Source organism: Anabrus simplex, chromosome 3 (assembly GCF_040414725.1).
Source record: "Anabrus simplex isolate iqAnaSimp1 chromosome 3, ASM4041472v1, whole genome shotgun sequence".
NCBI classification, from domain to species: domain Eukaryota; kingdom Metazoa; phylum Arthropoda; class Insecta; order Orthoptera; family Tettigoniidae; genus Anabrus; species Anabrus simplex.
This window is the reverse complement of record NC_090267.1, coordinates 225,743,196-225,757,011: the sequence shown is the minus strand read 5'-3', so window position 1 is coordinate 225,757,011 and position 13,816 is coordinate 225,743,196. Positions and strand designations below refer to the sequence as shown.

At 39.3% G+C, this 13,816-nt stretch overlaps 1 protein-coding gene across 2 annotated transcripts in view; it reads right to left on the bottom strand.

Annotated features, from left to right (window-relative positions):
- Positions 1–13,527, bottom strand: part of LOC136866167 (chromobox protein homolog 1) — a 92,171-nt gene extending 78,644 nt beyond the window's left edge. The window contains exons 1-2 of one of the 2 annotated variants that reach the window (XM_067142893.2): positions 13,411–13,527; positions 2,659–2,744 (exon numbers count right to left, since the gene is read on the bottom strand). In XM_067142893.2, the coding sequence (XP_066998994.1) occupies positions 2,659–2,668 (10 nt within the window). In that variant the 5' untranslated portion in view covers positions 2,669–2,744; positions 13,411–13,527. The remainder of the gene's footprint in view (positions 1–2,658; positions 2,745–13,410) is intronic. The other variant, XM_067142894.2, reaches the window with a different exon arrangement.
- Positions 13,528–13,816: the final 289 nt, after the last annotated feature.

Sequence of the window (13,816 nt, the reverse complement as noted above, 5' to 3'; positions counted from 1 at the left end):
TGACCAAACCTCGATCACTCATATATACGGTTCACGTTTTTTACGACCAGCCAACATATATCAAATCATGTAAAAGACAGAGTTAAAAACAATGGCAGGGAACAAAAATAAATTTGCAATTGAAATTAAATAATAAGACAAAGCTTAATAAGACTCGAACCTGCATCAAGTGACTTGACCACTTTACTACAAGAACGCTTTCCAAAATGTTGGCTTACATGATGGCCTATAACTGGCGTATGAACATTTAAATGTTAAAATCACAAGATTTTAAGCCCAAATAGGTATTGATTTCGAACCCACACACTAAAGTTTGACATAAACGTTGTCCGTAACACTACAGACTCCCCTTCCTAGGCTTGTTGGTGATAATGGCGACTTATGCGAGTACAGGAAAGTAAGACGATCACAATGAAATGGTGTATGACTTTTGGTCCCGGAATGTGTCCAAGGACTTCGGCTAGTCAGGTGCAGTTCTTTTGATTTGACTCCTGTAGGCGACCTGCGCGTCGTGAAGAGGATGAAATTATGATGAAGACGACATATACACCTTCATACATGTGATGATAGACACCAACTCATTCAAAAGCGAGAAAACCCTGAAAATCAGTCTAGCCAGTCCCATATATCCGTGTCTAGATCCAGGTAGCTACCTAGTGCTTATGCGGAGGTGGTAGCATGCAAGCCAAAGTATCGGGTGGTTTACACCCCTGGATAGTTTACCTCCGTGTAGCTGCCAACCAGTTTACCGGCAGAGGGTTGAACCAGCCCTAAGTGACAAACTGGACATAGATTAAGATTATTATATCTATATTTTTTTTCAAAACATGCTGTATCAAGTGATAGGGTCATCAGTTAACGCTTGATTGCTATTATTCGCCATCACCGAGGCACGAAGAAGAGGGCCACCCACATAGCTCATAGGCGTGGTTCGGCACGAGCGGGAAAGTGAACCTTGCGAATGAGACAGAAGTTGCGGGGATTACCTATCGCCATCCCGCAGGAAGGGATGCTGAATATTTCGGGAGTGGTATGACATGAAGATCATTTGCACATTATGCCAGTTAACAGTATTCTGGGAGTGTATTATTTAATTTTCTGAATACCTCTAGGCGATAATAGCTGATACTGTATTTATGCAAATAATCGCCAAGTTTTTTAAAAAATTTGAGCCACGAAATTGGGGTGCAGGTTTTATTTGCATCAAGGTTGGTAACATGTTCCTGGTTCACGCAGTTTTCTATGTTGGGGGTACAGTTATGCTTTGTGTAACCGCAGAGGAAGAAAACTGCCCCCATACGTTATATTTAAACAGAAAACAATTCAGACTTTTAATTCAAAACTGCCCTTACATTTTAAAAAAATAGTATTTTACAGAGTAATTTAAATTCGAATTTTCTCGACATCACGATAGAACGTGACTTTCGGAACATGTACCGGCAGCTTTCAGCACTTTCACTCGCTCAGTGCAACTGTAGTGTGTTTCATATTTATTAAGTTTGAGTGAAATCTCAATTTGTATTCAGTGTTTTAAGGAACGCCACAGTATCATGTAGCAGGCAGCGTGCAGAGAAACAGAATCCGCGAACAATGGTGATGCTGACAGTTGGCGAAAAAGCGCGGCTCATAATTAAATCAAATTTATACGCACTGAACAATACTGTCAAGGCCGATGAAAATGTATCTTTTTTTAAAATGCAGAGATCAAACAAACTTATACTTTTAAAGGTGATGGGGTCACTGTACTGTGTTGTAATGCAGACTGACGCGAAAGACTTCCTCCCCTCATCTTAGGGAAGTTTGATAAACCACTATGTTTCTGTGAAAGTACAAGGAATCTAGAAATGCAAACAGTACAGTAATCGAAAAAATTACTCTGCAAGCCATTCTGCAAATGCTTTTTTAAACATTTCACAACAGCTGCATTAATTATAATTAATTAATAATTGATAACTTAACCCTAGTGAACATTCTAGCTTGAACTGAGTTTATTGGTCTGACACATCAAGAGAGCACAATAGAGAACCTCACTTGAGACACCACTGTCACGCAAGGCAGTGAGATTGGTTTAGGATTAGGTCTGGTTGATATTAAAACCTAGTCAATGCATAAATTATCTAGCTCATAGTGCCACTCTACCACACTACCTAACATGTGTCAATAGAGTTAATATACTGGCTTTTGTGAAAACATTTGCTGACTTGCCCTGGACCGCACAACATTAAATTACACTTTACAAGATTCCTTCGAAAGACTTAACAAAAACATAACTATTTAGCACTATTAGTTTCACAGAGACTACAATTATATACATGCACATAGTCAAGATGAAATGTTGGGTGGCTAAGAGAATTTGCAGGAGGGACTGATCTATCTCCTTAAAAGCATACTTGTCTTATGCAGTTTCACAGTTGCTGTTAATCTATTTCTTCATGATATTCTTTGTGCATATTATTTGCACTCAGTAACAACTGCTTTCAAATTAAATTTGTACATTTTATGACTGGAGAGGCAACCAACCCTCTATCCCTCTTCCTCAGTCTCTCATTCTCATTCCACCGTGTGTCACGTTCCGTAAGATCCAGAGCAATAAATTTACAACTGCAGATGTGGATCAGAGAATTTTGTTGTCTTAAAATGTTAAAATAATTAACTCACTTTTTGACATTTTGCTGGACACTTCAGAAGACTACAATGTAATCTAAAACAATGTGGCCAACTGCCAAATTAGATCCCAGCAACAGCTGAAAAAACAAACAAAAATGGTGTACACAAATTGAATAAAAGATCACTCGGTCAGGTCACAAGGTAATATCTCAATATTTTTAAACACTTGAAGATTTTAAAGAATATTACCATCAAGATTTAATTGGGGCTGATAGCCTACAAGTTACACTTCAAACTAAAACTAATCAAACAGAATTAATCATCTACATCTAACACAGGAATATTGAAAGGAAGATACATTGCAATCCCAGGAGGGATGCATTTGATTGGCCCAATATGTGTAAACACGTCAATCATGTGAAGATGACATAGCAGTTAAGAGCTGAGAGGACAATAGGCCTAAACCACAGCAGTTAAGTTTTTGATGTTCTTGTGTGACCATGGCTTACAGTCCTCTCATCATGCCTTTAGGTCTCGAATGAGTGTAAGTGCAGGTATATTTCGCAAGAGGAAAAGAGGATCCACAGGTGGTGCATAACATTCCATAATTCCTTGATAATGGCTATGTTCCACGGTTTCCTTTGCCCATTTATTCACCAAATCTACACACAATGAAAATACCTGCTGCAGTAAATCATGAAACGCAGCAATTACGCCCACTATCAGAGTATCGCGCGGCCCTATATTTTCTCTTATTGGGAACAAACAGATTTCCTGCTAAAAATAAGCTCACTGGTTTTGAGTTATGGGTAATATTAACGTGTGAGCAACTTATGATCTTTCTCTCTTCCAACTCCCAATTTGATAAATTTTACAGCACTACAGCCCGGTTTCATCAACACATGTTAAATATATATACTAACAAGGAGTTAATACCGAGTTAAAAATGTAACTTGTTAGGTTTCTTGCATTTTATCAAACTTTTCCTGTGAAATGTTAACTAATCGACCGTTAACTCCCCCAACACTGTGAACTGGTGCGAATCAAGGAGGCAGTGGTACGAACATGCTGTTTTACAGCACACTCCGATGCGCTTTTGTTTGTATACAGCTGTTAAATATGGCAAGTGAAGTGAAACGGAGTCGTAGTTCTAAATTTTCCTCCTTCGTAAAGGAGTTGTTAATTTAATTAGTAAATGGGATGATTTTCCGTCCTTTCATTCCTATTTCCCCTTTGCCTTAGGTACTGGTATAATGGCAAGTCATCTGGAGGAAGTTCATCTCTAGTCAGCACTGCGATGTTGTGCACCACAGCTGTCGCCACAATAATGGTTAAGGCTGACTGGCATTTGATCCGTAATCCCAGGCTGAGAACAGGAAATCATCTTTTCCAGACCCCTATCATACCACGCAGTTCCGTGTCCTGATATGCGCTATTTTGTAGCGGTTTTGAGGTCTTCCTTCAGGATTTAAGTATTGGGTTAACAGACACTTTCTTAGTGAGTATCCACTATCACCTAACAAAATCCCTTCATTAATTGTCCCCACTTCAAACTGCCCTCATATGGGAGTTATTAAATATTGCACTGTCGTGTACAGAACCAGGCCACCTAGCAACTATATCCCTCATCTGGAGGTTAGGATCACTAATCACCTGAACATTAACAGTGAAATATCCCTTCCAATTACAATATATTTCGGCCCTATTGCCTCCAGGTGATTCGATTCTTATGTTTGCAATCTATTGCACCTAGAACACCAGGAAAACGGCTTATTCCATAGAAGTTGCGGATAATTTGCTGTCCTTCTACTGAAGGGAATGTTACATACCTCCTTCTCATGCATGCTATTGTTGCAGACACTCAACAAACAACTCTACTAACGGTGGCTTTAGAAATTCTAGCATTGTCTCCGACCATTAAAGTGAAAAGAACCAGTAGCAAAAAATTGTAATGTTATCAGTACCGGTGACATTGGAGAAAGAGCTAGGTTTCTCTTTGTACAATATTCCAACATCACTCGAATTTTGTCAACAACCTTAGCAACGACTATTTTCGATAACCTGTACGGTTACAAGTTATACCAGTACCTAAGGCAAAGGGGAAATAGGAATGAAAAGATGGAAAATCATCCCATTTACTAATTCAATTAACAACTCCCTTTCGAAGGAGGAAAAATTAGAACTATGACTCCATTTCATTTCATGCGCCATATTTAACAGCTGTACACAAACAAAAGCGCATCGGAGCGCGCTGTAAAACAGCATGTTCGTACCACTGCCTCCCTGATTCGCAACAGTTCGTAAGTTCATTTCCAAATTGTACCATACGTTGTTACATATTAGTGTAAATTGTGTAAAAAATAGTTTTTAAGAATAGTTCTAGTACAATTTAATATCCTAATAGACTGTAAAAATGTAGAGATGTTTTAAATCCCACTCGTATCATACCGTTCTCATTACCAGCACATGAGAGTTGACAATTAATATTATTTCCATTGGATGTGAACTTATGTTGGATGTCACATTTGAACTTTTAAACAAGAACAGCTTGTTCACTCCAATATGACCTAATGTTCTTGTACTCCAGTGTAAATTGTTGTAAAAAATATTGTTTTAGAATAATCCTAGTAAGCATCCACTCAGAGCTCTGACTTGGAATTAGAATTCATGGCTGACAATGCCTGCAATGACTGGCGAAACATGTACCATACTTAAACTTAATATAATGAGAATGTTATAGTCCTAAAGACTTTTCTAGTATTGAATAGGTGGTTTCAATAAATTAATTGTTTAACCTGTACGGTATCAATGCTAATGTTAGCCATTTAACATGGGAAATGGCTGATGTTAACTTGAATACGCAATTTAACATATGTTAACGTTAACAGTTGATGAACCGAGCTCGATAGCTGCAGTCGCTTAAGTGCGGCCAGTATCCAGTATTCGGGAGATAGTAGGTTCGAACCCCACTGACGGCAGCCCTGAAAATGATTTTCCATTTTCACACCAGGCAAATGCTGGGGCTGTACCTTAATTAAGGCCACGGCCGCTTCCTTCCCACTCCTAGCCCTTTCCTGTCCCATCGTCGCCATAAGACCCATCTGTGTCGGTGCGACGTAAAACTACGAAAAAAAAAAAAAAACCACTTGATGAAATGCAAATTTTCTTAAATTGTATGTTAAAATTATTTTACACCTTGTGAAGTACTAACATGTTGATACAATATGGGCGTCTCAGAAGAACCTTGGAAATTTTTGGTGTTATTTCTGCCAGGTTTTTTTAGTTTTTTGTAAAAGTTCATTGTGTTCTACTCCCTCTAATCAGTCTTTTTTTCCTTCTCAATTTTGATCATTTACTTACTGTACATCTCTTTTATACTTCATTGTACAAAAGTATACATACTGATGGATAAAAGACATATAGTCAACTCCGAAGTGGCCAAAATCATTGTAACCCAATGTTAAGAAAGAGGCATGGAACATGAGAGGAGGATATTGATTATTTATTCAGAATGGTTGAGGCGCTGGCCTTCTGACCCAAACTTGGCACGTTCGACCCTGGCTCAGCCTGGTGGTATTTGAAGGTGCTCAAAATACATCAGCCTCGTGTCAGTACATTTATTGGCACTACTGCGGGACTAAATTCCAGCACCTCACCGTCTCCGAAAACCGTAAAATAGTAGTTAATGGGACGTAAAGCTAATAACATTATTTATAAGTTACTTAGCATATACATGTAGAATTTGTGCAATTTTGTATTCAAAATGCCTGAGGAAGTCATGTTGACTTTCCTTTGTGACATGGCATGTGAGTATCTGGAGCAGGGGGATACGATCCGAAGACTACCTTCTGAATAGCAGAAAGGCGTGCAGTGTTGTAGCTAGCGAGGTAGCAGCAGAGCACACAGGGAAAATTCCAGCCCATTAGTTCCAACCTTAGGAAAATTATTAGGAAGTGGAATTTATGGAAATCTTACTTGGAAATCCTTTTAGAAGAGAGAAGTGTTCATTGCAGTGTCCTGGAACCTACCATACCCCACACCCAGAAGTACAGTTACTTTTATAACCAAATAAAGAGTAACACTCACCACTGTCCATTGCTGAGGTAGCTACTTGCATTCCTATTGGCCAACAAATTTTGCATGTGATGTCATTTCCATTAATCATAATAACTAGATTCTATTACCAACCTGGGCAGAATAAAATAACAGCATAAACAAACAGGGTTATGTAGACGAAAGGTATCCACGAAATGTTACTGTGATGTTTGTCCCAAATGGAATATAACAATTAATTTTACTCAAAGTGTAAAACCTGCGGTAAATTAAGAAATAGTACGAAATATTTTACTTGCAGGGAATAATATGGATACATACTTTACTACGTTACAACTATTTTTTCTGCTTCGTCGCAGCGCTTCCGGGTGTGTTTTGTTTGTCAAACACCTTCGTGTGTGATGTCTTTGCTCACTGAATTTGAATTAATTAGGTGTCGTTTTCTTCATGTTGCTCGTGCTGTCTTTTGTTTCTTTCTTGAGGTCCAGGGCTTGCACCGACGAATGGGAGTGCTATGTCTGTGACTAGTCATTATCTTTGTCCATATGACTAGCGCAGGCAGTTCAAACAGCAAAATGGCATGCCCTAACTCATTCAATAAATTGTATATTTATTGGTCCAGGGATCATGCTATTTTGCTGCTTGAACCGCCCGTGCTAGTCATATGGACAAGGATAACGACAATTCAGACATAGCACTCACATTCATCGGTGCAAGCCCTGGACCTCCAGAAAGAAACAAAAGACGACACAAGCACCAGAATACAACATAAAGGAGTCCTGTCTATGGCCCGTGAGAACGTATACATATTTCTCTAGTAACGACAGTATTTCTTAATTTACCGCGGATTTTCCATTTTATTGGTGTAAAAGCAATTATGTACCATTTCGGACAAATATTACAGTGGCATTTCGCCGATACCTTTGGTCTACATAAGCGCAATTATTACGTTCCATTTGGGACGAATATTACAGTGACATTTCGTAGATACGTTTGGTCTACATAACCACAAACAGAATTAATATAAGCGGGGACGTGTCTAATTGAACATACAATGCTCCATACAATGTATGTTTTGGAAAAGTATGGAAAAAAAATTGTAATCCATCTCCAGCTTTCCATCACTAGACCCTATAGAATGAGCTGTAATCACCCCAAATCAATCTCAATTATGAAAAACTATTACCGGTAGAAATTCAGTATGTACATCATAAGTTTATAGCATCTAGTACAAATCTTATGTGGAAGACCTTGTATTGGAGAGATGTATTCACTGCGACAGCCAGCGATCCACCCACCACCCACAGAAGTACATTTACTTTTATAACCTAATATAATTTATCACACACCATTATTCATTGCTCAAGCACGCTGTAGCATTTCCATTGGCTGAGATACAATCGGATACGTCATTTCCAGCAATGAAGTGAAATGCATTCCATTACAACCCACGTGCAATAAAAACACAACTAAATGCAATATGTAACAAAACAATGTACAGCACAGACCAATAGCTTTGTCATTAGCAGGCATGATAAATGACTTCATCTTTCTGAATGCGCTGCTATCACCGTACAGAATGGTAGAGGCCTAAAGCCGCTTCGCGGCCCTAACCTGGGCTTACGCCCCCAAACCCCCTTTGCTTGATCCCAACCCAATTGTTTTGTCACTAGCCGGACCTAACCAATCCAGACCAAATGTACGACTAGTTCTTAAGTGGCAGCCCTGTGCACCGCATGATCACGACCATCGCGAGAAAGAAACAAATGACAGTGCAATCACGCCCAGATGTTTGCGCTGAGTAAGTGTTGCAGTAACTGAGCCTTTGCCCTATTACCATTCTAATTCTACTTTCTACCACTAGCCCACATAGACTGCACCGCTATTGTCCTAACCCTACCTTAACCAATCCCGACCAATGGTGTTTGCAGAGGGGAAACTCGAGGCCTAAGGCCGCTTTGCGGCTCTACCCATTTGCTTCTCCCCAAATCACTGGTCTTCTCCAGGCCCTACGCTAACCTATCCAGACCAATAGCCTTGTCCACCTCTACCCTAACCAGGCCAGACCAATGGTTCACTTCGTTCACTCGTTCACTCCCCCCCTGTTGGTATGGGCGGTAGAATAACAGCCACGGTATCCCCTACCTGTCGCAAGAGGTGACTAAAAGGGGTCCCAGGGCTCTCAACTTGGGAGCGTGGGTTGGCGAACACGGGGCCTGAGATGAGTCCTGCCATTGCTTCAACTTTCTTGTGCCAGGCTCATTTTCATCTACATTTCTGACCTCCCTTGTTCAACTTTTGTTCTTCTCCGACCCTGACAGTATTAGGTTGCGAGGCCGAGAGAGTCTTTCATTATCACACCCTTCGTGGCCCTTTTCTTTCTTTGGCCAATACCTTTTCCATTTTTCTATCTGATTAGTGTTATTATAGATGACGGTTGCCTAGTTGTAGCCTACTTCCTCTTAAAACAATAATCATTACCACCATCTTGGTTTACTGGTGATATAAGCCAAGATTTTAAATGATACCTGGAGTGTCCGAGCAGAACTGCTCTAGAGAAACACAATGATACTGTGTATCACTATCAACCGGTGGAGTCACTGATCTCTATACATGGATCGCTGATGGCAGGTCTCCGCTGCAGGAGAAAGTACGCCAAGTTGAGCGCGCGGTTCGCCATGTTGACGTACCCAACCTAGAGCTCTCCTTATGGGGAAGCAATGATAATATAGTCAATTTTAAGTTGCAATTAATGGCGCACTGGAATAATTAAAAATATAGAGACATGTTCACTCAAAGCATAAGGACATTGGGATCACTGACACGTCATTCCGAGCTCAGTAAATCTCCGGGATAGCAATAAACATGAGTGTATAGTAACGGCCGACAAATATTAACTTAGGTGCTGAATACATGCAATTAGCGATCGTTAACACAATACGAGTGAAAATTAGTTTCTGGAAACATTGCTGTAAATTGTATACGTGTATGCCACGAAATTATGCATTCTTAAAATGATGTACCTATAAACGTACCTCACTATACAGGCCTAGATTCGACATATCGTAATCGGTGCTTGATAATGAATTTCTGTTTCCTGTTTCCATGAAATAACGCGCATATTATCAAATTAAAATATCATTGAAGCATATGTACACATTTAAAAAACCAGCAAATATTCAAAACTTGTCAATAAATCACATTACCTGCAGCTTAATTTACTATTACAGGCCTCTTTAATTAAATTCAGCTAGCAAAGCGATATTGATAGTCATCATCAGAAATATGTAACACCAGTTAAAAGAGTCCCAAATACCACGAATAGTATAATGGGATAGCCCCAAACACCCACCACACTTTCCCTTCTCCCACCACTCCAGTGTTTGAAACCCATAATTATTACTGATGTAAATAAGGTCTAGAATTGCTCCAGACTTAATTTTCTAAGATTGTTATAAGGTCACGTCAATTATTTCATCGAAACCGTCAGTTTAATTATGAGAAATAAAAAAATATAAGTAAATCTTTACTTGCAGTTAATGTTCAGTAAAATTGAAAACGGTTGGCTGTACATCACTTCTAAGGTGTACAATTTGTCCATTTCTATCAAAACAGTCTTCCTCTAAGTGATCCGAGCAGAGAACAGCTGTTTTAGAAGGCTCCCAATTCTCCCGCCTGATACTCCTAATCGATGATCTTAAATGTTCGGGTCTCGAGAAAGGAAACCTACAAAAATTAATTGCCATTTTGCTCCCAGAATATGCGAAATAAGATACAATAAACCTAAAACTCAACACACTACCCTAGGAAGATTCTTATGTACAGTATAAAACTCTCCGATGAAATGATTTCTCCTTCTCCTGATCGGTTCTCTTTGTACATCCATAAGCTGAACACTGCGGTGTGTTAATAACCCGTAGAATGTTTCTTTATTCATATTTCAGATAAACACGTACATATTTAAATTGAATCTTGTAATCCACAAGTATACTACAAGGCAACGAACCTCGCGCTCGCTGCCATCTTACTACGCCTGTCATCATCTATTCGGCTTACTGCTACCCAAGCTACCAGCCATCCAGGTATAGAGATCAGTGGGTGGAGTGCAATGCAAAGCTACTATTTTAAGGTTATGCTTCATTCCTTGCAGTGGAACGTTCTATTACCAATCCTATCAAGCAGATACTCAAAAGTTCTGTAATCTAACCTAAACCTCCCATTGTATTCATATGTTTGTTACATGCCAGTACAGGCTATCTTTGACGTAACACTTATTGAACAGTGAATACCTACACTCGTTCCTCATCATTATTTGAATCAGAGTTGACCATTTGAGTGATCTTCACTATTTTATGCCAAAATATTAAAATACCATTCACTTTGGTTTCACTAATAATATGAATTGAGTCAAAATACACTCATGGAAATAAGTCTAATAATATGAGCACTTTTATTAGTCATGTTGTCTTTGAAACAATTTACTAATATTATTAGGAATGTCTACTAATAATTTTGACTCTAATTACTAATATTATTAGCTAATAACTCTATGAAACAAACTAGTATTATTATTTAATATTATTGGTTTCTTACTAATAATATTAGTGAAAGATGTTTTTTTTTTAACAGGGCCCCCTGGTCTTGTCCAGATCCTACCATAACAAATCCAGACCAATGGTCTTGTCCATTCCTACCCTAACCAATCCAGTCCAATGGTCCTGCCCAGGACCTATCTTAACCAGTCCAGGCCAATGGTGTTTACACAAGAAACCAGAGACTTAAAGCCACCATGCAGACTACCTTCCACATATCAATGGTCTTGCCCATTCCTACCCTAACCTATCCAGACCAATAGTGTTCACACAGCACGAGACCATCTTTTATTCCTTTAACTTCCATTCTTCCCTCTCCTCCTGGGGGGTTTATGCCTCCTCACCTTAGTTCTTAACTAGAGAGGTTGGTAGCCTTACTGACTGCTCCGACCATGTCCTCCGTGAGAAGACCACGAGAATTAAACAAAAGACAGTCGTTCCGCGGGGAACCAAGGCTCTAATATTGCAAGTCACAAGCTGGAAATTTGAATGTGATGTTGGAGGTGCTACATTCAGCACACCTCACTCAGGCTAATTATGGCTCACATTGGAAGTATCAAAGTAGGCTTATCGCTGTGCATTGGCAGCCCTGACAGAGCTACCTGCCACAGAATGCCTGGGTGGATGAGCAGGGAGTGGGGGGGAGCACGTAACGAAAATGTTTCTACACCAACACCACAAACAAATGGAGCAAAGCTCTAGAGGCTACTCCGCAACTGTTAGTAACACTATGTGACGCGTGCAATGTGACTGTCCTTTGGTTAATACTTCGGTTTCCTCTAGTAGTGCTGAGGTAAGTAGACGTGAGTAAAATAGCAATGCTGCCAACTGTTGCTTGTTTGTTTGATATGGCTATACTTCTTTTTCTTGCCATACGGACAGTATGCACCGTGACGATAATAAAGAGCCTCTCGAAGGGAGTGTGGCCCCGAGGAGGCTACTGTTCTCATGACAGAGATTGGCCTGCATGTGCAAAAATACGTTAAAGCTAATAAATGATGTTTATTTCTTGCCGTAAGCCTAGAGATTTAAGGAGGAATTGAGACAGTGTAGGGTTACCGTCCGATGCCATGACATTTTCAAAATTCGCGCGCCTCTTTTGCCATGGTTTGTAATGTCTTCCAATGCCCGTGATCTTTGGCAGAAACAATGGATAATGGAATGGTGCCTGGACCACTACTTTAGGTTATAAAGTAAATGTATAGTACGCGAGCCTTTTCTTGAGTTCCCATTTAGCACTATGGAGTTCTGGGCTCAAAAAAAGGTTTGCATACTATACTTCTAGGGGCAAGCGGGTTGGTCTTTGGCAAGCGTACTGAACACATCTCTCTTCCACAATCATTTTTAGGTGAGAACAGCAGCATTTAAAGTAACATTTTATGTAATAATCCTTGCGGAGTAGCCTCTGGAGTTCTACCCTCATATAACTTGAGAAAGAGATTAAATATGTCAACAACAACAGATGCATTGGACTGTAGATGAACTGCAATAATTAGTACATGAAATTAATACTTCAGACCTGTCAAACCAGAATAAGAGACGTTAACACATCCTCACAAACTCACAAATGAAAGAGCCTTTACAGCAACATCACATCGACGGTTGTAGAAAACTATAAAACAACCAATATTTATCAGGACCTCTCGACACTTAACTGGGCACAAGTGCAAAACCATCCACACAACATGATTTTTCGTAACATCGAGGAAATAAGAAGCGCGATGTTAAACTTTGGTAATGAGAAGAGGAGCAAAATATGCCTTTACCAATTCTCCAACTAATAACATATTTTAGAAAACAGTAAGATTCTGAATAGCGCCATTGACACCCGTACTCATCGAGGATAAACGAAACAAAAAAAAAAGTAAGGCCGCCAAATATGAAAAAGAAAGCAAATTAACTTTTATGAATAATTCTGAACAAGACAGAGTATTATGCAACTCTCGAGTAGGATACAGCTTAATTTTCAAAATCGATTTCATGAGCTACCCGAACAACGCTTCACTAGACTTCGTTGAATGTACGAGTTTAAGGTTTCGAATATGGCCATACAAATTGTAGGCATTGTATAGAATTGCTCATCGCGATCACTCTGATAACTGGTAACAAAATATCATTTTAATACACAACCAAATAGTATAAAAATACAGTATCTCACCTCACAACAAACAATGCAAACTGTTCCAGTGGCGTTGGCGGGATGTTGTACTGCATTGATGAAAGCGGACGTAGACACACCACCACGGAGAAACGCCTTTCCGTCTGGTTCTATAAAATGTGAAATTCCGACAACGAAAAAAAAAAAAGTACCACAACTAAGTAATTTCGAAATATATATATTTAAAGGAACTAATGCAGATCCGTACACACTAACGTATTACGTTTTTAGAAGCAAAAATACAATTTTGCACACAGGTATGTGGTATTTCCTGAATTATTTCAAAGAAGTTTTATCATACTAGTAATTCCATAAAACTAACACATCAATACGATATTGTACACTACTTAATAATCAATGTGCTGGAATATCTTCCGAGTTCCTACGACCACGGCAATTTGACAAA